General features: G+C 34.8%; 3 protein-coding genes across 5 annotated transcripts; 1 reads left to right on the forward strand and 2 right to left on the reverse strand.

Annotated features, from left to right (window-relative positions):
* Nucleotides 1-418: 418 nt before the first annotated feature.
* Nucleotides 419-4,247, reverse strand: LOC108331866 (eukaryotic initiation factor 4A-15). The gene is made up of 5 exons (XM_017566853.2): nt 3,946-4,247; nt 3,000-3,069; nt 2,740-2,846; nt 1,649-2,079; nt 419-1,290 (listed from the first exon to the last, which is right to left on the reverse strand). Exons 2-5 carry the CDS (start codon nt 3,065-3,067, stop codon nt 655-657), a joined length of 1,242 nt encoding a protein of 413 aa, XP_017422342.1. The 5' UTR covers nt 3,068-3,069; nt 3,946-4,247; the 3' UTR covers nt 419-654.
* A 1,081-nt stretch (nt 4,248-5,328) lies between these two features.
* Nucleotides 5,329-7,246, forward strand: LOC108332206 (glycylpeptide N-tetradecanoyltransferase 1). The gene is made up of 2 exons (XM_017567393.2): nt 5,329-5,558; nt 5,776-7,246. Exon 2 carries the CDS (start codon nt 5,808-5,810, stop codon nt 7,107-7,109), a length of 1,302 nt encoding a protein of 433 aa, XP_017422882.1. The 5' UTR covers nt 5,329-5,558; nt 5,776-5,807; the 3' UTR covers nt 7,110-7,246.
* Nucleotides 7,247-10,142: 2,896 nt separating this feature from the next.
* LOC108331809 (DNA-directed RNA polymerase II subunit RPB2) lies at nt 10,143-21,793 on the reverse strand. 3 transcript variants are annotated; one of them, XR_001832443.2, is made up of 26 exons: nt 21,294-21,793; nt 19,688-19,909; nt 19,295-19,585; nt 19,003-19,200; nt 16,055-16,119; nt 15,879-15,965; nt 15,678-15,798; nt 15,544-15,588; nt 15,326-15,463; nt 15,157-15,229; nt 14,881-14,957; nt 14,678-14,785; nt 14,470-14,586; nt 13,638-13,793; nt 13,459-13,563; nt 13,215-13,340; nt 13,060-13,137; nt 12,858-12,953; nt 12,664-12,779; nt 12,508-12,577; nt 12,346-12,399; nt 12,123-12,266; nt 11,592-11,891; nt 10,950-11,372; nt 10,575-10,863; nt 10,143-10,177 (listed from the first exon to the last, which is right to left on the reverse strand). XR_001832443.2 is itself a non-coding variant. In XM_017566751.2 (25 exons), the coding sequence occupies exons 1-25, from the start codon at nt 21,552-21,554 to the stop codon at nt 10,741-10,743; spliced, it is 3,594 nt and encodes a 1,197-aa protein (XP_017422240.1). In that variant the 5' UTR covers nt 21,555-21,793; the 3' UTR covers nt 10,143-10,740. The 3 variants fall into 3 exon arrangements, 1 of the variants encoding a protein (XP_017422240.1); XR_008248335.1 differs by lacking the exon at nt 10,143-10,177 and adding an exon at nt 10,249-10,574 and having other exon boundaries at nt 10,670-10,863; XM_017566751.2 differs by having other exon boundaries at nt 10,143-10,863.
* Between the last annotated feature and the right edge of the window lie 909 nt (nt 21,794-22,702).

Genomic DNA, 22,702 nt, shown 5'->3' on the forward strand with positions numbered 1-22,702 from the left:
GCAATTTCACTATCGTTTTGTTCACAAGTTAACAACGTGCTCCACCATTTAGGCAAGAGAAACGACCTCCAACTGATTCGGCGATACCAATGAATAAAGAGCTGTTTTACCAAAATTATATAACCAGAATCTAGATAACTCGCCCCACAACGCTCCTCGCATCCTTCGTTGGTAGCTTTTACAATTGGGATAGCAAATAGTCATTAGAAACACATTATCAATGACCAGTTCATTTTATTAACACCATTTTTATAATTGAGGAAATGAAGCACCCAATAAAAATAAGCGTTTCTTTAAAAAGCATATGTAATCCCTGGACCTCAAAAATGGGTACCAGGGACACCGCCATTGAACTATGAATACATTGAAAAAATGAACAAATGTTAAAACTACCAAAACATAAAATTGAAAACCCCGGTTGTTAGAAAGGTGCAACTATCACTACACCATTCGGACAATAATGTGATTCCACATTGTAAGTACTTATACTTGGACATCCAGACGACTGACAATGTAAATTAAATTACTACACCTATTGAAAAAGTCAAACAAGGTTTAGCAGAAATACAACAAAAGGGGCAAAAAAGAAAAGAAACATTACATAACACTTACCTCAGAAACCAACTTCCTTCTAATATGATGGAACAAAAATCATCAAAGGAGTTCGGCAACATTTGAAGGCAGCTCTTCGATTAGCACGTTGTAAAACTTCTGAATGTCGTACAGCATTTTCTCATCATCCTTTGTGACAAAATTGATGGCAACACCTTTCCTGCCAAACCTCCCACTACGACCAATACGATGGAGATAATTCTCAGGCTGTGTTGGGAGATCATAATTTATAACTAAAGACACTTGCTGGACATCAATACCACGAGCCAAAAGATCAGTAGTTATTAAAACACGGGAAGACCCAGAGCGGAATTCACGCATAATAATGTCTCTGGTATTCTGGTCCATGTCTCCGTGGGTTGCTGAGACTGTGTGGTCTCGGCTGCGCATTTTGTCAGTCAGCCAATCAACCTTTCTTCTGGTGTTGACGAAAATGACACTTTGAGTAATTGCCAATGTCTCATAAAGATCACAGAGTGTGTCAAGCTTCCATTCCTCTTTGTCAACATTGACATAAAACTGCTTAATACCCTCCAAGGTGAGCTCATCACGCTTCACCAGGATCCTCACTGGTTTGTTCATAAATTTCCTGGTGATCTCAAGTGCCTCAGGAGGCATTGTAGCAGAGAAAACTCCCACTTGAATTTTGGTTGGAAGTAGCTGGAATATATCATAGATCTGGAAAAAGATTTGCATTTAAAGTTTTAATGACACTAAACAAGTTTGCCAAAATAATAAAATCTCAAAGGTAATTTAAATGAACTTACAATTAAATTTAAGCTCTATGGTTACTGCTGATAACATAAGGAAAATCATATGCATAACAAGCATACAAGTAAAGATATAGTTTTAGAAAATAAGCAAATAAGAAAATAAAATGAATTCAATGAAGAAACTTGATGAACATGAGCAACAGGTCATATCTTTTATGTATTTTTGTATTTTGATAAATTATAAATAAACAACAAGAAACAATTGTGTGGGCGTGACATATAGAAAATACAATAGTTACTAGCATAAGACATGAAATAAGAACCTGATCTTTAAAACCACGGGAAAGCATTTCATCAGCCTCATCCAATACAAACATCTTGATGTAATCTGGTCTAAGTGACTGTCTGCGCAGCATATCAAATACGCGACCAGGAGTACCAACAACAACATGAACACCACTTGATAGGATGCGTTGGTCTTCACGGACACTGGTACCTCCCACACATGCATGCACCTTAACACCAAGATAATCTCCAAGTGCCCGCATAACCTTCTCAATCTGCTGAGCAAGCTCCCGAGTTGGTGCTAAAACCAAGGCTTGGCATTCTGTCACATTATAATCAAGTTGCTGCAGAATTCCAGAACAGAAAGTTGCTGTCTTTCCAGTTCCAGACTGAGCCTGTTGTATAACATCAAGTCCCTTGCAGAATGGAACTATTCCCCTTTGCTGAATAGCTGATGGCTTCTCAAAACCTAAAACACAAATTAAACTAGTTTAAATACACACAACTATCAAATATCAGCGGCAGCACAATAAGCACAAAGGGGCACTGGTTACACGTCATCTCTCATTTCAAGGAGTATAAAGGTGAGAATATTTATTCTCATTTATGTTAGAAGAAGGCTATCAAAGTGATTGCCAAGTATCTTCTATTCCAAGGAAACCATTATTCCCATGCTTTAGGTAGTTTTCATTCCAAGGGGAAGCGAAAGTGGTATTCTCATGGAAATACGAGGAAATTATTTACTATTACTCTTATAATTATAATTTTTACCAAGTAAACTTTACATAAATTTGAAATAAAAAAATATTCCTATGATAGTAAAATTTAACCAAACACTTTTTAAAATATATAGGAATATGACTATTGGGAATGTAATATTAATAAAAAAGAATTTAAAGGAAAGATGCAGTGGGATACAGACATTCACTGTTACTAAAGAGTAACAATATGACCATACCATCTATTTGAGAGAGATAAAAAGACAGCAGAGAAATTCCAGTCCATAAAACCAGAATGAAAAAATTACAATTGTCATCACAATCACAGTAAATAAAATACTAATAAATCTAACTTTATTTGTAAAATATAGATATAAAAAAATAGAGGGTATAAAGAAAGCTAAATCTACCATATGCATAAATGCCTCTCAGAAGATTTTCTTGCAAACCCATAGCATCAAAACTTTCATAAACCTCGTCGTAGGATGTGAAGAAATCTTGTCCATCAGATGTAAGCCTGTAGCCATTAAATCATGACAATCAAACCAATAAAATATAATCACATTGCATCTATATGTCTAAAATTAGACTGAAACATGAAAATAATTCTACAACAATTACTTTGAATAACAATAACCAAAAGTAAAACAAAAATTAAGGAAAATCTTACAACTCATTCATCTTGTTATCATAATGACGACCATCAAACTGTGATACCTCAGGTGCAAGTCCTGCCATGACTGCAAGATGGAAAGAAATAGTATTATGACACCATTTATTAGAGAATATTCATCAAAGTCCATTTCCAACTCAAATGGCCCAGTACTGCCAAAAAAAATAGCAAAGTCCATATTTCCACTCGTATGTTCTCTCACTGCATCCAAATAGGAGACAACATTGTTTTATTTTACCATGACAAAAAAAACATTGTCCGTATATTAACATAAATACAATAATAACAAATCTAAGCTTTCAACGTAGTGTAGTCCTAAATCCGGAAGTGATTCTATTTACAACTCCCAAAAGTAAAAAAAAATGCATCAACGTCTTAACATCAATTTACTCTCAATCTAACTCAGGACATAGAGCATACCCATTCTGTTAATAACACACCAAAAAGTAATTGATACTCAAACCATATATCAAATGCAATTCCAACAAACCACTTCCAAATAAATGTTCATGTTTCCAACCAAAAAGTGTTCCACTATGTCCCACTTCTAATAAAATCAAACAAGTAATTCCAATCCGAGTAGGAACACATGCTAAGCAGATCAGGTAAAATAAAACTAAAGAAACCAAAAAATAGGGACAGAGAACACAGTCTGAAACAAAACCAAAATTCAACAATAAATTTGATTCCACATGCGCAAAATAAATAAAAAAAAAATCAAGAACTCTATAAGATGTCATGGGCACAGAAAGGAAACAAAATAGATGCTAAAAGTAACTTCCTAAGCTTTAGTAGAGCACAAAACAAACAGAAGCTAACAAACCAGAACAGCATCAGCAGATCCAATCATAAAATAAAGATAAGAAGTACATCGATTGAATCAACAGAATTAGAAAGAGACAGATTACATCGCATCGGAGAATAGAGAAGAAGAGAGAGCAACCTTAAGGCGAAGAAAGAGGTCGTTGATCGAAGGAGAAAAAGGCAAAGAGAGTACTGAAGTCGTTGGTGAGAGCAGTTAGGGTTTCCCAAACTGCTCAGATCTACGCCGCTGAAAGAGAGAACAATGCGTTTCTGAGAGAAAGTGAGTGGGAACTGTGAGAACAACAAAGATTATAGAAGACACCCTCTTCTTTGGAAGCCTTTTTTTCTCATTCCCATTTTGCCCTTCTTTTTACCCGTCACTGGTCAAGTCTTCATTCAGAAATCAACCACTCTTGGGCTCCGGCCCATAATGAATAAATTATTGAAAATCTTCCCAAATACACTTCTTTTTTATAAGTCTTGCTCCTTGCTGTCAAACAAGGAAGTAATAGAATTTATTTTATATTTATAAGACATTAAATAGATGTATTTACATTTATTACATACTCTGAATAAATATAATAATTATTATATAAATTTATAAAATTAATGAGTTTGATTTATTTGTATTCTGAAATATTCATTAATTGTTCATCACATTCTCTTAATTTCATTAAAATATATAATTATTTATGATAATTTACATTATTGTAATATATGTGTGTTAATATCAAATGGATCAGTCCATTCATTAAATCTTAAATAGATTTTGATTTCATATAATATGATAATCAATAAATAAATATTATAAATTGCTTATGAAATTAAAAGATCATTATAATTACTTTTGAGCTATCATTATGAATTTATGAGCTATAAATAATTAAATCATAAATATAATTAAGGAGTGTATATTTCTTCATAACATCATTATATAATTATATCTCTGAAAATTATTTAAAAATTCATTTATAGTAATAATAATTTCATTTTGTTCAACAATTTGGTTTAAGTATCAAGAGTCGAAATATAAACCTTATCATAAATTTTAAGTATGATTTGTTTTATATTGACTTATAGATTATTAGTCATGTTACTTTACAATCTCTAAGTAATTGTAATTGTTATAGATTAACAAATAAAATTAATTTTCAATTGGAAGTCATCTTATAGTGAAAATATTCTAAAAATTATATTACCTGTGTTTAATATAATATATATATATATATATATATATATATATATGCATGTATATAAACCTATTATTTAATTAAAAATAACATATTATGTGGGAAATAAAATACTTTCAAAATTCTTTTTCAAATACACTATAAAAAAATACGTTAAAAATTGTGTACTGGATAAAAAAAATTCTAAATATTTTTATAAAGTTTGGAAAAGCGTGAGATGTGGAATTAATGTGTAATAGAAAAATAAATGAAAGTTTGTTTTTATATTTATTTACCATAACAGAATTGAAAAACAAAAATGTAATATAGAATTAGGTAAGTTAATTATCGTTAACATAACCCAAAGAATGAATCCTTGGTTAACCCGTCGCATGGGATAAAAACAGTGGTTCCGTACCTTCGTCTTCCCCAATGCTTCTTTCAGCACGCATCTTGGTGACCCCTCTCTTCAGAAACCACATCACATAGATACTTTCGGTATCGAACCAAGTAACCCTGATTCCTATCCTTCTTCGCCACTCTTTCTCACCTTCGATCTAAATCATCGTTTTCATCCCACATCGTGAGTTTATCTTAATTTCGTTCACTCTCTAATTTGTGCTTCTTTTCTCAATCTTCGTGTTTTGATTTTAATTCCGCACCAATTGCCTTATAATTTTGTTTCGGTTTCCACCGGATCAAGGTTCTATTGTTTCAGTGTTTGAATCTCCGTTTCAATTAATTTCGTTTTCACTGCCAGGGGTTGTGTTTTTATTTTGTTTTATTTTATATTTCTGCAGAGTTGGGATTTTGGGATTTTTTGATAATTGATATGGGTGATAGCAGTGTCCCATCTGGGTCTCCAAATGCAAAACCAGATCTTGTTCATGGAGACTCAGCGGTTTCCAACAACGCCTCGTTGGAAACCATTGTGCAAAGTTTCCAAGACTCAATGACTCTTGGTAAGAGGCATAAGTTCTGGGAAACACAACCTGTTGGACAGTACAAGGATGTTGGGGACGCAAGTTTGACTGAAGGCCCCATTGAGCCCCCGACACCTTTGTCTGAGGTTAAGCAGGAGCCTTATAACCTTCCTAGTGCTTATGAGTGGACCACATGTGACATGGACTCTTCGGAAACCTGTGATGAGGTTTATGTTCTGCTGAAGAATAACTATGTTGAGGATGATGAAAACATGTTCAGGTTCAACTATTCCAAGGAGTTTCTCAGGTGGGCGTTGCGCGTTCCGGGGTATTACCGGAGTTGGCACATTGGTGTGCGTGCCAAGACCTCGAAGAAGTTGGTTGCTTTCATCAGTGGCGTACCAGCAAGGATCAGAGTTAATGAGGATGTTGTGAAGATGGCTGAGATCAATTTCTTGTGTGTTCATAAGAAGCTCAGGTCGAAGAGGCTTGCGCCTGTTATGATCAAGGAGGTGACTAGGAGGGTTCATCTGGAAAATATTTGGCAGGCGGCTTATACAGCTGGGGTTGTGCTTCCAACACCAATCACGACTTGTCAGTATTGGCACCGATCATTGAATCCGAAGAAGCTGATTGATGTCGGGTTTTCAAGGCTTGGTGCTAGGATGACGATGAGTCGCACAATAAAACTTTACAAATTGCCAGATTCTCCTGTTACCCCTGGATTCAGGAAAATGGAGCTTCGGGATGTCCCGGCTGTTACTCGGCTACTTAGAAATTACTTGAGCCAGTTTGTTGTTGCACCTGATTTTGATGAAAATGATGTTGAGCACTGGCTACTTCCCAATGAGAATGTGGTGGATAGTTTCTTGGTGGAGAGTCCGGGGAATCATGAGATCACTGACTTCTGCAGCTTCTATACACTCCCCTCTTCAATCCTTGGAAATCAAAATTACTCAACTTTGAAAGCTGCTTATTCTTATTATAATGTCTCCACCAAAACCCCATTGACTCAGTTGATGAATGATGTGCTAATTGTAGCAAAGCAAAAGGATTTTGATGTTTTCAATGCCTTGGATGTGATGCACAATGAGAGTTTCCTCAAAGAGCTCAAGTTTGGACCGGGAGATGGACAGCTTCACTACTACTTGTACAATTATAGGATTCGTAATGCCTTGAAACCATCTGGACTCGGGCTTGTGCTTTTGTAGTTTTTATATTATTCAGTTTTGGTGTTGCTAGGTGATTGGCAAAACCATTCATTTGTTTTGTTTTATTAGCTGCTTGTTTCAACATTATTTCTTGTTCCTTTCAAATACTGGCAATTAACATATTAGGTTGCAGGGTATGTGAGAGCCCATCTTTTGGCAGACTTTCGGCTAATATGCTTACATTGCAAAATTCTGAAGTTGTTGTTGCCTGGTGCTTCTTAGATTTCCTTTTTGCTTTATTTTCTTCTCGACTTTTTCATGCATGATTGCATGTATGAGTAGTTCACAATCCTTACAAAATTAATCGTGTCAAGCTTTTGTTGCTGTTTGGTTGCATATGCTCTGCTGCACTGCTGCAGATGAGTTTGTTTGGCTGGGTGCATTTGCTCATATAATCTCCTATTTTATCAATTTTAAGTTTAAAAGCTTTGGGTGTCTACGTAAGTAGGATTTTGTAGTGATCAATTGAATGTTATAACATGGGATATATCATCATCTACTCTTGTTTTATATAGACTTCATCAGGGAATGGTTAAGTAGCTATCTATGCAATAGATGGTTTAATATTTTTATACGAATACGAGCCTAACACTACCTGGCCAGCAGGGTAAGCTTTTTCTGACCTTGGTTTGAACTTTGAGGATTCCCCCTCACTTTGTTCTCACTTTTATTATTTATAAAGATGTATGTTGGGAAAAAAAATATACTTTTTGAGCTTACTCATCAATCTTTGCACGAACGAAACTCGTGAAAATAAGAGGAAGCCATAAGTTGGGTGTTAGCTTTGCAGCTAACCACCGCCATTGAATCCATCCCTGTGCAGCTGCCATGGACTTGACGTTGGGACCGGATTCCTATTTCAGTTCCCATGATCAGGTAAGAGCTGAAGCCAATTGTCAAGAAGATAATATGTATATTATGCCTTGGTTTTTTACGTATTCTTTTGTTTCCTTTATTCTTATTTTTGGCTTGTGTCCCGGGTTTAGTTTGTGACCTACATGTTTCTGTTTGAATCTCAAAGTACTGATGTTAAAAAAAGGGAAAAAGAAACTTCAGTGTTGGTGGATAAAATACAGAGGGAACTATTTGTGCTATTGTAGTTTGATACTATTCAGTTATGGTTTTACTGTGTATTTGGCAAAACCATTCATTTGTTCAGTTTTATTAGCTGGTTTGGTTGTTCAACATACAAATATTGCAATTAGCATACCAGGTTTGTGAGTGTGTAAACCCATCTTAAGGCAAGTAGCCTAGCCTGGATTTCCTTCTCAAGTTCTTAGTTGTTCACAATTTTAGAGAAGAAAAAACATGACATTATTTGTAGTGTTTAATTTTGCATGTAATTTAATGACTTGTAATCTTAAGTTTCAATATTTTGTTTACTTTAATACTAACTAAATTTGGTTTTGAACACCATTTTTCTTTTGAAAGTTTTTTTGTAATTTTCAAATAAATTATAGTAACGATTTTTCTGTTATTTTGTAAAACATTTTTGTCGTCGCTATCAACAATCAAACTTCTTTCGGTAGATTTGAAACTATGAGAAAGGTAAACCAAAATAACTTCACGTATTTGCACTCATCCTTTTGATTTTTCATCTTCCTGCATCATGGTGGCCTCTTCTTTGCATATTTTCAATGTCATTCAAATGCTTTGTCTATTTATTTATAAGGTAAGGATGCAGCTGCAGTTAATTTGATGGCTAAAAAACTAATCTATTCTACAAACATTAATAGGCTTAAGCATGTTTTCCGTAACAATTACCTTTTGAAAACAAATAAGTTACTTCGAATGAATTCGTGTAAAAAAGTATGCTTAAATTTTTCAATTTTACCTTTTATATGATAATTTTTGTTGAAATGTAATAATATACTGCATAAATCATAATTCATTATACGAACCATTATTTAAAACCATATACAAGTTTTTTTTTCTGTTATAGATTGAATACAGAATTAAAATAAAACTAAATTAACTTTTTCTCCAGAAAAAGAAAAAGTTATCAAATCTTTAATTATGTCCAGGACAAATTATAACTCATACCTTTTGCAAATTATATTTCTAGTTTTCATGTTTTATATATTTAGTTTCTTATATTTTTTGGTTTCTAATAAATTATAATTAAATAATAGAAAATGTGTTAAAAATATGAAATCATGAATGTAAAACAATTCTGTAGCATAATTGGAAAAAATATATGGATGAAAGAAATTTCTGTCTGCTTTAATCATGGTTTAAATAGTAAACGAAGGTCTAATTGCTACAAGTACAAAATAAAAGCATTTTTGTCAAACAAGTCCAATTTATTTCATTGCATGGGAAGTGCTAAAAATGAAGATATATATATTTATTTTTTATTCTTTTTTTAAAAACAAAAATTTAGTTTCTAATAACCATTTTATTATATGAATATAAACATGTTTCATATTATTACTCAAACTTCTAGATAAGAGATTGGAAGGAAGCCGCGAAAGTAAAAATTTCTCTTTTTTCTATGTACATAATATGTAATAAGTTTAAGATTTTTACATAAACTTAAAGTCAATAGAAAATTAAAACAAAGTTATGTTTAATGATTGTGAAATTATTCAATTTTATTTTTATCAAAATTAGCTCTGACAAATAATATGGTAAAAACGATAAATAGAGACTGATAGTTTTTCAAAGTGGATAAAATAAACATTATTTCTGAAGATTTTGTTAATAATAAGTTAAGAAGATCCTTTTGAAAAAGTCAATTACAGGTGAAGAAATAAAAAATAAAAATAATGTCTTTTGATGAATTATGATATGAAGAGAGAGATAGCAAAAGAAGTTGTGGAGAACTATTTAAAAACATGTATTTTTGAAAGTTGTAAAGTTAGTAATTATGGATATAACAGCTTGATACAAATTACAATCGATGACTTCCCTTTTTCATGTACATGATACCAAGGAACGATTGAAAAGATATAGAAACCGATTTTGCTTTCTGGTATGTAAGCAAATTATCCCAATTAGCATCACCATAGGCTGTGAAGTATAAGGAGGAAGTGGCAGAAGACAAAACTCCTTGGCCATTCAACATACTGCATTGTTAAACAAATTAGCTCATTTCTTTAAATTGTACAATAATTGAACTTAAAAACTGCTATACAACTAAATTTAAATCATCTGCTAACTTCTTTTATACAACTTTTAACAGTAAACCATAAAGGGATTGTCAAAATTGGGGTTGGAATAAATGGTTGATTGGACACAAGACACTTGTACAGTTCTACCCAGTCTAAGTTTATAACAGAAACGTCCCCTAACTTTGCTTTTCTCTTAATACTAACCCATCTATGCTGTAGTGAATAAGAAGAAAGCTCAAGGATTCTAAATATTCTTCACTTGTATATACACTGCTTGGTAATATTAATCGATAAGAATGAGCACCCTTGAATAGAGAAACAGTAAAAGCAAATGCAAAAGGGTAGCACCAACCTGCTAGGCAAAGGGAAACATCAATCAGGAATGTAACAAAACTATTCGCCAGTGACTTTGCCAACACTTTCGAAAGGTCCCTGTAATTTAGATACCGTGTATATCCCAAGTTCTGGAGAGCTTGAGGCGAGAATATAAGAAAAGTGGCTTTGGTCAAAGATGTTTATCAGGCTCCCTTCTTCTTTTGGTCCTTCTTTTTAGATTTGACGTCTTTTGTAAGCATTCTTGGAGCTATAGCCATAGCCATTAACTCTTGGAAGAGGAGTTTACAAGCATACGGAATGAAAACCTACACGGACAATCAAAGGAAAAAAAAAAATCAGCACAAGGAAAAGTTTAGACATCGACTACCAGAAAAGATAAACTATCATTCACCTGAACAATGTCAGTTTTGTTTTTGCACCCCCTGCACTCAAAGGAATTCTTCTTGAGATTTGCAATAGCTATCAACCCACATTGCTCACATACATGAACCCTATATGCATCACTTTGATCAAACAACCTTTCCTTCAGGAAGTGAGCAGCTCCGTGAGCTATCATGCAATCTCGTTCCATCTCTCCAAATCGAAGACCTCCGTCTCGTGACCGTCCCTCAGCAGGTTGCCTTGTGAGGATCTGCACAGGACCCCGACCACGAGAATGGATCTTGTCGTCAACCATGTGCTTCAGTCTTTGATAATATGTAGGACCAAGGAAAATCATTGCGCTGAGACGTCTACCTGTATGACCATTGTACATAGTCTCGAAACCACGCATTTGATACCCACATTTGTGTAGAGCTTTGCTGATATTGTCCACCTGGATAACATATAAAAGATAGAATTTTAAACATATACAACATATATATTCAATGTACTGAGATAAACACGCGAAAAAAGAATTTTATCGACAGGTGATGTTGAAAAATCATTGACAGAAGACTTTAATAAAAAGATATAATTTACCCTGCACAACAGACACCTGGCTTTTGGTCTACATTGTTAGGTTTAGGGTATTAGATGGAAGAATGCTACTTACAGTAACATCTGTAAAAGGAGTAGCATCTCCTTCTTTTCCCATGTGAGCTGCCACCTTCCCCATGATACACTCGATAAGCTGACCAATTGTCATTCGAGAAGGAATGGCATGTGGATTGACAATAATATCAGGGGTGATGCCTTCCACAGTCCAGGGCATGTCTTCTTGCGTATAAGTCATACCAACAGTACCCTTCTGACCATGTCTACTACTGAATTTGTCACCAATCTGTGGTATACGAACAGATCTCACTCGTACTTTCACAAATCTCAATCCATCAGCATTTGTTGTCAGCAAAACCTACAAAACCAAAAGAAAAATTATAATCCAGTAATTAAAGTAACGATAAGAATTAAGGATTCTGGAATACATTGATATGCTCTTACTTCCCATGTGGACATTTTATTTTTGTCAAGCAACTCCTTTTTTAATAATTAAAATTTAAAACCTCTTATTCACTAAGCATTCACAACAACATAGACTCAAACTCAACATGTAAAATGTTGAAGTAAATGAATATGATAAACTTACTTGATCAACAATTCCAGTTTCACTGTGACGTAAGCTTATGCTGTGATCACGCCTAGTGTATCGTAAAGCTTGTCCCTGTGCCTCCTCTTGAGATATTGGGGTGGTCTTTCCAATAATAACATCCTCTCCAGATACTCTTGTGCCCTATTTAATTATAATAAATTGGTCTTTGTAAAGTTTGTCAGGAACAGACAACAAAATGTATAAATACAGATATGCTTACTGGTGGTGCAAGACCATCATCATCCAGCTTATCATAAGAACCGTGTCTCATTCCCTGCAAAATGAAACTCCCCAATAAACCACCAAAAAGAAACCAATATCTTTTCCCAAATAAAAATACAAAGCAAGAGTAGTAATTTGCCTCCAAAGCCAAAATTCTCACCATGGTGTTAGCTCTATCTGGACGGCCAAAATCTTCTTTGACTAGGGTTCCCATCTTCTTCTCTTCATCCCTATAAAAGTTAAAGAAAGCAGCATTCATAAAAATCCCAAACATAGCAACTGAAAGGAGAAAATATCCAATTATGGGCATTCGTACCTATATGAACGGAAAAACAGAGACCGAAAGAACCCTCGGTCTATTGATGATTGGTTCATGATCACAGAATCTTCTTGATTGTAACCAGAATAACAGGAAATGGCCACGATGGCATTCTAAGACACACGGGGTAAATGTATTAGAATGTTTAAATTATCAGCAAAATGACATAAAGAAAGGAAGCATGATGTTACAATTCCAGCTGGGAGTTGACGGAAATGAAGATGCTCCATGGCTCTTGTAGTGACCAATGGCTTTTGTGGATAATATAAAACATAGGCCAAGGTGTCCTAAGTAATGGAGCAAAAACACGGAGTAAAATCCAGAGTTAACTAAAATAAAATACACGTACAGAAAAACAGGCATTGATTAATCACAAGAAAGAACAAACAGTACCATCCGAAACTGGTAGTTGGTAACATATATTCCCATTGCTTGCTTTCCCATTGCAGACTGATACGTATTACGTGGGGACTGATTGCACCAATCAAAGATAAGTGAGATGGATAATGTGAATCAGAATGAATACACACACAAAAATACATATTTACCTGATTGTGATCAGGAAATGGTATGATGGACGCACATACACCCAAAATCAGTGATGGGTGGATTTCACAATGAGTATACGTATCAGAATATGCTTCTTCTGGATTGATCCTAGCTTGTACAAGATCCTGTAACATTTATTCAATAATTATTTTGTGTTGCTTTATAGCCTCTTTATCTGCATTAAGGAACCTACATATTCCATAAAGGGTATACTTTTTTCAAATCCAGAATTATAATACTAACATTAATTGTCATGGAAATCATTGTAGTCTCTTCTTCTTCCGTGTCAATATATTCTATAAAGCCCTTGGACACTAGATCATGCCATCCACCCTCTTCAGGGGATTCCTGAAGAAATTGAATAATGAGTTAAGCAATTACTGAAACAATGTCAACTCCAACTAAAGTTAATGCTGGCTCACCCTTTGTTGTAAAGCATGGATATCCTTCTTCTTTATGAGAAGCCTTTGCTTATCCACAATGAATAAAGGACGACTGCAACGACCATAGTCTGTATATATACGCAACTCTTTAAGACGGATATCTCTGACAACCCCAACTTCAGTGTTAACATCAACCTGAACCATGAGAACCATCAGCATCATACCGCAACTAAAACATCTAAGCAACTTCAATCAATCAAATCCCTAAAGAATGTAAATAATGGTTATTCAGATGGCTCTATCATGAAGTTATCAGTAAATCAACAATTTGAAAGACGCATACTATGGCCTCGTCTAAAAATAATGTCAAAACTAAGCTGCTCATTCTGTATTTTAGGAAGTTTTATATTTTATCCTTGCTGTAATTTTATTCTTTATTGCAGCCATCTCTTTGCTCTTAATAATAGGTTTATGTATTTAGAAGCAATCCCACAATCACAGAGATTTGTCTCCTTAGAATTAGCCGCCCATATTTTCTAAAATAACCAGCAGACTCGTGTATTTATAGGTCCAATGACCTCATAATTGATACAATAAAGGAGAATATAAATGTGAGAAATAATATAATGAATATTCGTATAAACACATGTATAATTTCATAAGTAGCATCATCTGGCTAGTCATAGGATCAAATAGTCAGGCCCATAATATTAAAACTGGAAAATAATGCCACCATTATCATATTGTACCTACCTACTATTACAATGTCTCGCTACAATTTTTTAAGCAGGGGAATTGCTATCTGCCGACAGATTCAATCAAACAAAATAAATAAGCAGTCCAAACGAATCAAAAGTGAAATGGTAGTTACCCGTCGTCTCAGCTTTCTTAATGTTCTCACCAACATATCAGGATCACGATGGATACCCATCCAGCAACCGTTTACAAAAATTTTTGTTGCTTGGGGAATCACTGCAGGAGAAATTTCCTGTGCGTATGGAGAACAAACAAATTTAAGGATAGAAATCATACGGACTAGATAGAGAAACAAAGCAACTTTACGCAGGAAGGCCATCAACCTCAAAATTCTCTGTGCCCCATTCTTCCAAAAACTCTAGAATAGGATATGCAGCTGAACCAACTGTTATGTAGACCATCAATGCCAGGTTCTTCACCAGTCCACAGGCCTATATAATAGCCCAATCACACTCATAAATACCAGAGAGAAAGATGAGTTCCAACAAGTAATATATGAAGTATGCTTAGAAAGCAAAATACACACTTGTCCTTCGGGTGTTTCTGCTGGACACATCATTCCCCATTGTGAATTATGCAATTGTCTTGGTTTGGCCAACTTCCCTGGAAGTAAAAATTACAGTATTAATTACAACTTAGATAAATAGGCAGTATTGAAATAGTGCATAATCTGAGTGAACTATAGAAATAACTGACAAAGCAATACCTATTGCATTTACAGTATTAATTTATGCAAGCAATGTACATGCGGAGAGGGAAAAAATGAAGGCTGGATCATGCTTGAATAACCAAGAAAGATTACCTTCACGCCCTATTGGGGAATTCAGTCTTCGCAAGTGCGATAAAGTGGATGCATAGGTTAAGCGGTTCAGCACCTGAAGCAGAAGATCAAAATGATCAGTCTTATTTCTTCTATAGTAGGTTAGCAAAACAAATTACTCGAATCATAATGCAATAATTTATATTCATACCTGTGAAACTCCAGCTCTAGTCCCTGCAGCATTTGCTTGCCCCCAATTACCAGTAGCAAGTGAGTATTTAAGGCCACTTGTGATGGTTTTTGCTTTGATAGCAAATTGCAGATTAACATCTTTCCCATTATCAACACACTACAACATTCATGAGGTACAAAGGTTTAGGCAATGCAAAATGAACACAGAATTAGGTGTAACTTGAAGTCTGAACAAACCTTCTGTACATACGCCCTGACATCTCTTGTTAGCTTTCTGAATAGCTGCCCCACAAGTTACAATGGTCAGGAATTGACTAATCAGAAAGTTACTACGTAAAAGAAAAATAAATTGGATAATATCAGAAACAAACCATTCTAAATAGGCCACCAAGTAAAGGACCGGCCAGATCCAGCCTCTTGTTTCCGTAATGATCCCTATCATCCTCAGCTCTCCGCCCAAGTGCACAGAGTAGTAACCGGTGAATGATATATCTGCAGGGCAATGACAGTATAATAAATACTCACCATGTAATCAAAATGAGAAAACAGTATATGAAAAAGAATCAACTTACCCAAAATAGTAAGCTTTCTTGGTCTCACAATATTCCCCAATGCCAACATGAGGAAGCATCTCCTTTTGAAGGATCTCCTTAGCATACCTGCAGATTATGATACAAGTGTAACCCTAACTTAATAAAGGATGCAGCAAAAATCACTGTGAAGTTTTAAAAAATCCAATTAAACTCACTTAATTCTCTTTTCCTTGGTTACACCAACAGTGGCTCCTCTTTTCCCAATGTAGTCAAGTGCAACCTGCAGTTGAGATAAATTTATATGAAATTAAATCAAATTACCTAATGGTAAGTACATGAAGTGTAAAATAGTGTATTTAATGCCACCATATTCCACTAATAATAGAAGTTTTAAATAATCTGAAATTAAAAAGAACTAACCATTACCATAATTCACTAATAATGCCAGATGTCAGTCATCTGAAATTAAAAATGAATAACCATCTCACTGCAAAATCAATTGACAGCATACAGAAAGAGTGTACAGTAAAAGAAAACATATTGCAATGCATAAAAGGAAAGAATTTGGGTAAACAACCACTTCAGCCCTTGAAAATATTGAAATATAAAAATAGTCCTTGAAAGTGTAATTTGTCCATCACTTTTCTTGTCATTAGAAAACATCTCACATGATACATTTAGTGACTTGATGTTTTCTCTACTTTTCAAGATGAAATTGAATATCAATTCAGCTTCAAAATTAAAAAATTTCGAATTGATAATGCAAGAATATTTGTCTTCCCGGTTTTAGTCTTTTCTACACTCAAGGGATTCTTCATTAAACATCACATGCCCACACACCATAACAAAATATTGTTGTTGGCACAAAAGTCGTCACTTGGGGGAAACATTGCACTCTTCTTCACTTTAATGTTCCTTTCACTTCTAGGCTATGCTCTTCTTATTACATGTCATCTAATGAATCACGTCTTTCATTTGTTCTCAACAATCAAATTCCCCAGTCCATCTTGAACCCTGAAAAGGAACTTCATTTTGTCCTCCATATCTTTGGGAGCACATGATTTGTCCATGATCTCACTCTGCTAAAAAATAAACTCTTACTTAAATCCATAAAATGTATTTTTTCTGGTTACTCTCACCTCCAAAAATGTTATCAATGTTTTTCTCCTCAACTATAATGGTATCTAGTCTCAGTTGATGTTACATTCTTTGACACTATTCCCTTATTTCTTCAATAGTTGAAGATGCCACTTTGAAAATTCCTCTTATTCCCTTAACACCTACAGTTGCTCTTATTCCACCTCCATTTCTCACACACCACTGATGGGACACTGGTACCAATGGAAGTGTCACCCATTGATCATCCAACATCATCTCATGTTGCAGCTACTCTTCAACCAATGTTGCCTACACCTGAACCTCCCATTGCAATTCACAAAGGTATTCAGTCAACTCGTAATATTAACTCTTTATATGCGTTTGCTCTAAATTGTGACTTTTTATCTCCTTCCTAATTTTTTTATCTCTTCTTTCGACTTTTTCTATACTAATAAGTCCATAGGTGAAGTCATGGCTAACTGCAACTGGAAACAGACAAAGCTAGAAGAGCTGGCTGATTTGGATGCTATCAACACATGGGAGCTTGTTTCTTGCCTCCCAACAAGATCATTGTTGAGTGTTGCTTGGTCTAGAAAGAAGATGACACCCAATGGTACAATTGATCACTACAAAGCTTGCCTAGTAGTGGCTAAGGATTATACTTTGATTTGTTTTGCTTGGATTTTGGGGACACTTTTTTCACATGTGGCCCAAATCACCTATGTCTGGTGTTTTCTTGCCATGGCCTCCATCCACAATTGGCCTCCTCACCAATTGGACATCAAAATTGTATTTATGCATGAAAAGCTGCAAGAAGTGTGCATGGATCAGCCGCTCGACTTTACAATCTCCAACGACGCACATCTTGTTTGTAAGCTCGTCAATCACTCTACAGCTTGAAGCAATTTCTGTGTGCTTGGTTCATCTGACTCAGCTCAACCTTGCTTGAGTTTGCTATGAATCATTGTGATGTTGATCACTTGGTGTATTCACTTCATTCTTCGTTTAGCATGTGCATCTATCTTATTGTATATGTTGATGACATTGTCATCATTTGCAATGACTCTAATGGAATTCTCAACTCAAGGTCTCACCTTCACAATAGTTTCAGACCAAGGACTTCAGTCAACTCAGTACATCCTTGGCATCAAAGTTGCACAATTCTCATCTAGCATTGTCACTTGCCAACGGAAGTATGACTTAGACATCTTGACCAAGACTGGTGTGTTTGATTGTCGTCTCAACAATAGTCTTATGGATCCTTATTTGAAGCTTCTTCCGAGTTAGGTTGAGACATTGAAAGACCCTAGAATATATCATTGTCTAGTAGGAAAACTTAATTACCTCATTGGTACTCGACCAAACATGCAAGATTATATGGCTTTAGTAACTTCATCATTAGTTAAAATACAGAGGTACACAGATACTAGACTAATATATGACAATGAAGTTGTGATTCACATTGCATCAAACCCAATCTTCTATCAATGGACTAAACATAGAGAGATTGATCATCATCTCGTGAGAGAGAAAGTGCTCTGTGGAGAAATCATTACTAAACCCACTTGCAAACATGCTAACTAAATCCCTGAAAAGCTCTTGTATTGACCACATTTGCAACAACAAGCTCATATGACATATATGGCCCAACTTTAACGGGAGTATTTAAGATATGATTTGATCTTAGTAACTAGGGAAATGTATACAACTGATAATTAGGGACATTATCCATTATTAGTCATCATTAGGTTTCCCTATAACGTACTTTGAAAGATTAGAAATAAAGGATTCATTTGTGCCATTAAACACGCCATTTACAACAACAGAAAAACTCTAAGAGACTTTTTTTTTTTAGTTTTAATATTTTTGGGAACCTAAGAAACATTAAATATACAATTCAAGAAAAAAAGACTGTTCTCCCGAACATGTGAAGAACAATTCAGAGACTGAAATGGGAAAGGAAGGCACTGTATAACGATCTCACTAAATTATTGTAAATTCTAGACTAGATAAGCAAGCACCACTGGGGCTGCAAGCAAATAATATTTAAAACTAGAGAACTCACCTGTTGATTTTGAATTACAAACGCTTCTTCCAGAGAAGGACGTAGCAACTCCATCATTTGAGTGTCCGAAAAGTCATAGCATATATGCTCTAATATATCTTTATCAGCAACAAACCCCAATGCTCGAAACACAATAATGATGGGAATTTCAGTTCGAATATAAGGAAGAGTGGCACGTATATATTGTCCTGAAGAACCCTGAAATAGTAAGATTCATAAACTCAGACGTTGCACAAAACACAACCAGGAAAAACAACTTCTCGAAAAGACTAAATTGCAAAATTAGCATTACCCCTTTGGAACTAGTCCGAGAAAGCATGCGCACAAACATAGTACTGGGTGGTCTGTTCTGTGACTCTGCCATGGACCGAACTTCAGCCACGTAGGCATACTTGTTTGGCTGCCTCTTCTTAAAGACATAGACATGGTTGGTGCTCATCTTCTCCTGAGCAATCAGAACTTTCTCACTCCCATTAATAACGAAATACCCACCTTGATCATATGGGCATTCCCCAAGCTCAGTCAAATCCTTCTCTGAATTCTGGTATAATGTGCAGTAACTAGACCGAAGCATTATAGGAACCTACCATTAAATAATAACAAAAATTAAAAAGAGTAATCTCTGAAAGGTCATTGAGCTTAATCATTGAATAACAAAATTAAAATTATCCAAATCAAGAGGCACCTTGCCAATGAAAACTTTGGTGAAATCCTGAGTCTCAGTGACCTCTTCACCATCATGCCCCTTCTTTATAACCCTCTTAGAGACATCAACATACAGAGGAGCTGAATACGTAAGATTCCTTAACCTAGCAGCCTTGGGAAACAAGGTGGCAGTTTCTCCATCAGACTCTGTCATCATAGGCTTACTCAAGTAAATCTGACCGAAACTGATTTTATAAATAGTCTGCAAAAAATCACATTTGAATTAACTCATCATTATTGTTAATCATCTTATCTCTATTTACAACTATGTATAATTATTTTAATAGGATATGGGCACAGGAAAAGTTATCTATATCCTTATAAATTGCATTCATCGTTTCTATTTTCAGCAAGGAAATTGCATTCATAAATAGTATTACCTTCGCATCTAATCACAAATGAATTTTGGAAATGCGTCTAAAATTTCAACCACAGTATCCTACATGGATACCTAAGAAAAGAATATGCTAGATATATAGGTCTCAGGATCAAAAACAACGATCATTAACATGGATAAAAGGCAGAAATATTTCCTGGTTTGTTCTGTCAGCATTCTAAACTTCATGAAACAATCTGAAAATTTCACATTCATTGGGACCAATCCCTTTTACATTTCTTTTTTCTCCACTGACATAATGACTGAAATAGTTAACAAGTTTAGTAGGCAAATCATGTTTAGCATACAAAGAGACTTCAAAAAGCTTAGCAATTGATAACAGGTCTCTGATGAGAACGATCTTCTCTATAAGCAACACTAGTTAACTATCACAAGGTTGTCCCAACAAAAAGTAAGTACACTAATACTTCATTACGTGCTCACATAACCCAAATTGAGGTCTCAACCTTGAACCTATTTAAAAATGGGTGAAAGACAGCAAGAAAAAATTTCTACAGTAGTTAACCTAACTAATTTATGAATAAAAAATAATAGTCAATGAAAGAAAAGCACTACTTGCTTAAGCTCCTATGGTAAAACTGTCATCTAAAACACGGTGAGATAGTATTTACACGGCAGCAAAGTGAACCAAGTACCCATTTTTCGGCATTCAACGTAACCTAATGATAATCACTCCAGTATTTGCGGAATCCGCCCTTAAAAAACTAGTTGTTTATGGAAGAGAACCGAGCACACGTAGCAATCAAGGAGAGAGAAGCAGACACCTTCTAAACAATACACCAAACATCTCATACTACTCAATTCGAACAAATTCACTCTATAGTACCCATGTCTCTATCATAGTACCACCTATGTCGTCTCAACTCTAGGACATTTCATTTAGTAACACTTTACTCAACTTCCCAACTCCGTGACATTTTACTCAATTTATTCACTTAGTGTCACTGTACTCAATTTCTTCACTGAGTGACACTTCACTCAACCCTTCCACCCTGTGACACTTAAGTCAACTTCCTCATTGGTAAGAAACCTTTGTCGGCACTCCTTTCTGATACACCAACAACCAGTTCTGATACCAATAGATAAGCATCCGAGCACTTGGGAACCCACCTTAAAAGCTGGTGCCTGCACCTAACAAACATTGCATAATAAAACAGAAGGGGAAAAAAAGGAATATGAAGGAAAATACCTCTGCGAAATCGGATTGGTGACCAGGATTGTGCTGAGACTCAGGTCGAATTTCAATGTCAGCAGACTCATCGACGATTTCCTGCATGGTGTTTTGGATGAACTCGTCGAAGGAATCGAGCTGCTGACGAACGAGGCCTTTCTCTTCGAAGTACGCCGAGATAACGGCCCACGCGTCTTCCTGCGTGATCTCGTCCTCGTCCTCGTCCTCTTCGTCCTCCATCATTTGCTCCTCGTACTCCTGCTCCTCTTCCAAATCCATGCTACGCTAGTTTAAACTACTAAGTGTTTGTTGAATTTTACTTGCAGAACGAAAGTTCAACGTTAGAACGAAGAGTGAAACCCTAGCACTGTCGGAGAGGAGGGAAACCCGAGTTGAGGAATTTTTGTTCAGAAGGATGAAATTAAAAAAGAAAGAACGGTTTGGTTTTGAGCTTTGAACTTTGAAGTTTTGAATGAACTAATGGATCCAACGGCGTCAGTCTTTCGTTGACATTCTTCGTTGTCCAAACAATGCGTTGGCTTTGCTGTGTGCCGTTTGTACGGAAACATAAACGGCGCTAACGTTTCTAGTTCTTTTTTTTTGTCTTTCGCCGCGTTTTTCTGGATACAAATTACTCGTACTGATGCTTGTAGGTTTTGACTAGTTTATTGACCTATGCTTCAGACATTGAACTTATAATTAAAATACATATACACCATAAAATTAATTTTAAATTTGACTTAAAATTTAAATAAATTTGACTTAAAATAGACCCATTTATTCATATTCATAAATTATAGGTTGTAGGTATGGGAGAAGTGTTTTTACTATTTTAATCATTAAAAAAAATTATGAAATTACTATGTCGTTTAATATGATATCAAATAATACTTAGTTATGATAAAATTTAATTAACTATTTTCTCCTTGAAATATTAATTTATACATTGGAGTATTTTAATCAATACTTAGAATAATTCAATTTATTTTTTTCATGAAAATTTAGATAATTTATTCGTAGGAGCAAAATAATTAAATTCACAACAAAAAGTAAATAATAAACTATAAATATTATAAACATAATAATATTTAATTAAATAATTAACTTATTTTCATTTTATAATGTTACAAATCTCATTTTTTTCATAAATTTGGGTCGTGTAAGGATGTGTAATTTCTCCTAAAAGTTAAAACACTAAAGTCGTGTTGGGAGTGATTTATGTGTAATTGTTGTTGAACTTAAGTAGATCTTATGCACGACGATTTTAGCATTATTTTTTGTATTGAAGTTCTGGTATGCCAACAAGACTTCATTATGACATAGTTTTGATTGTGTAAAAAAATTGTGTGGTGTATGTTTTGGAAATTTTTTATAATTATAATTGTTAATTGTGAATGAAATAAACAATGAGAGTGGTATTTGTTAAA

The sequence above is a fragment of the Vigna angularis genome, chromosome 4 (genome assembly GCF_016808095.1).
Source record: "Vigna angularis cultivar LongXiaoDou No.4 chromosome 4, ASM1680809v1, whole genome shotgun sequence".
Taxonomy (NCBI): domain Eukaryota; kingdom Viridiplantae; phylum Streptophyta; class Magnoliopsida; order Fabales; family Fabaceae; genus Vigna; species Vigna angularis.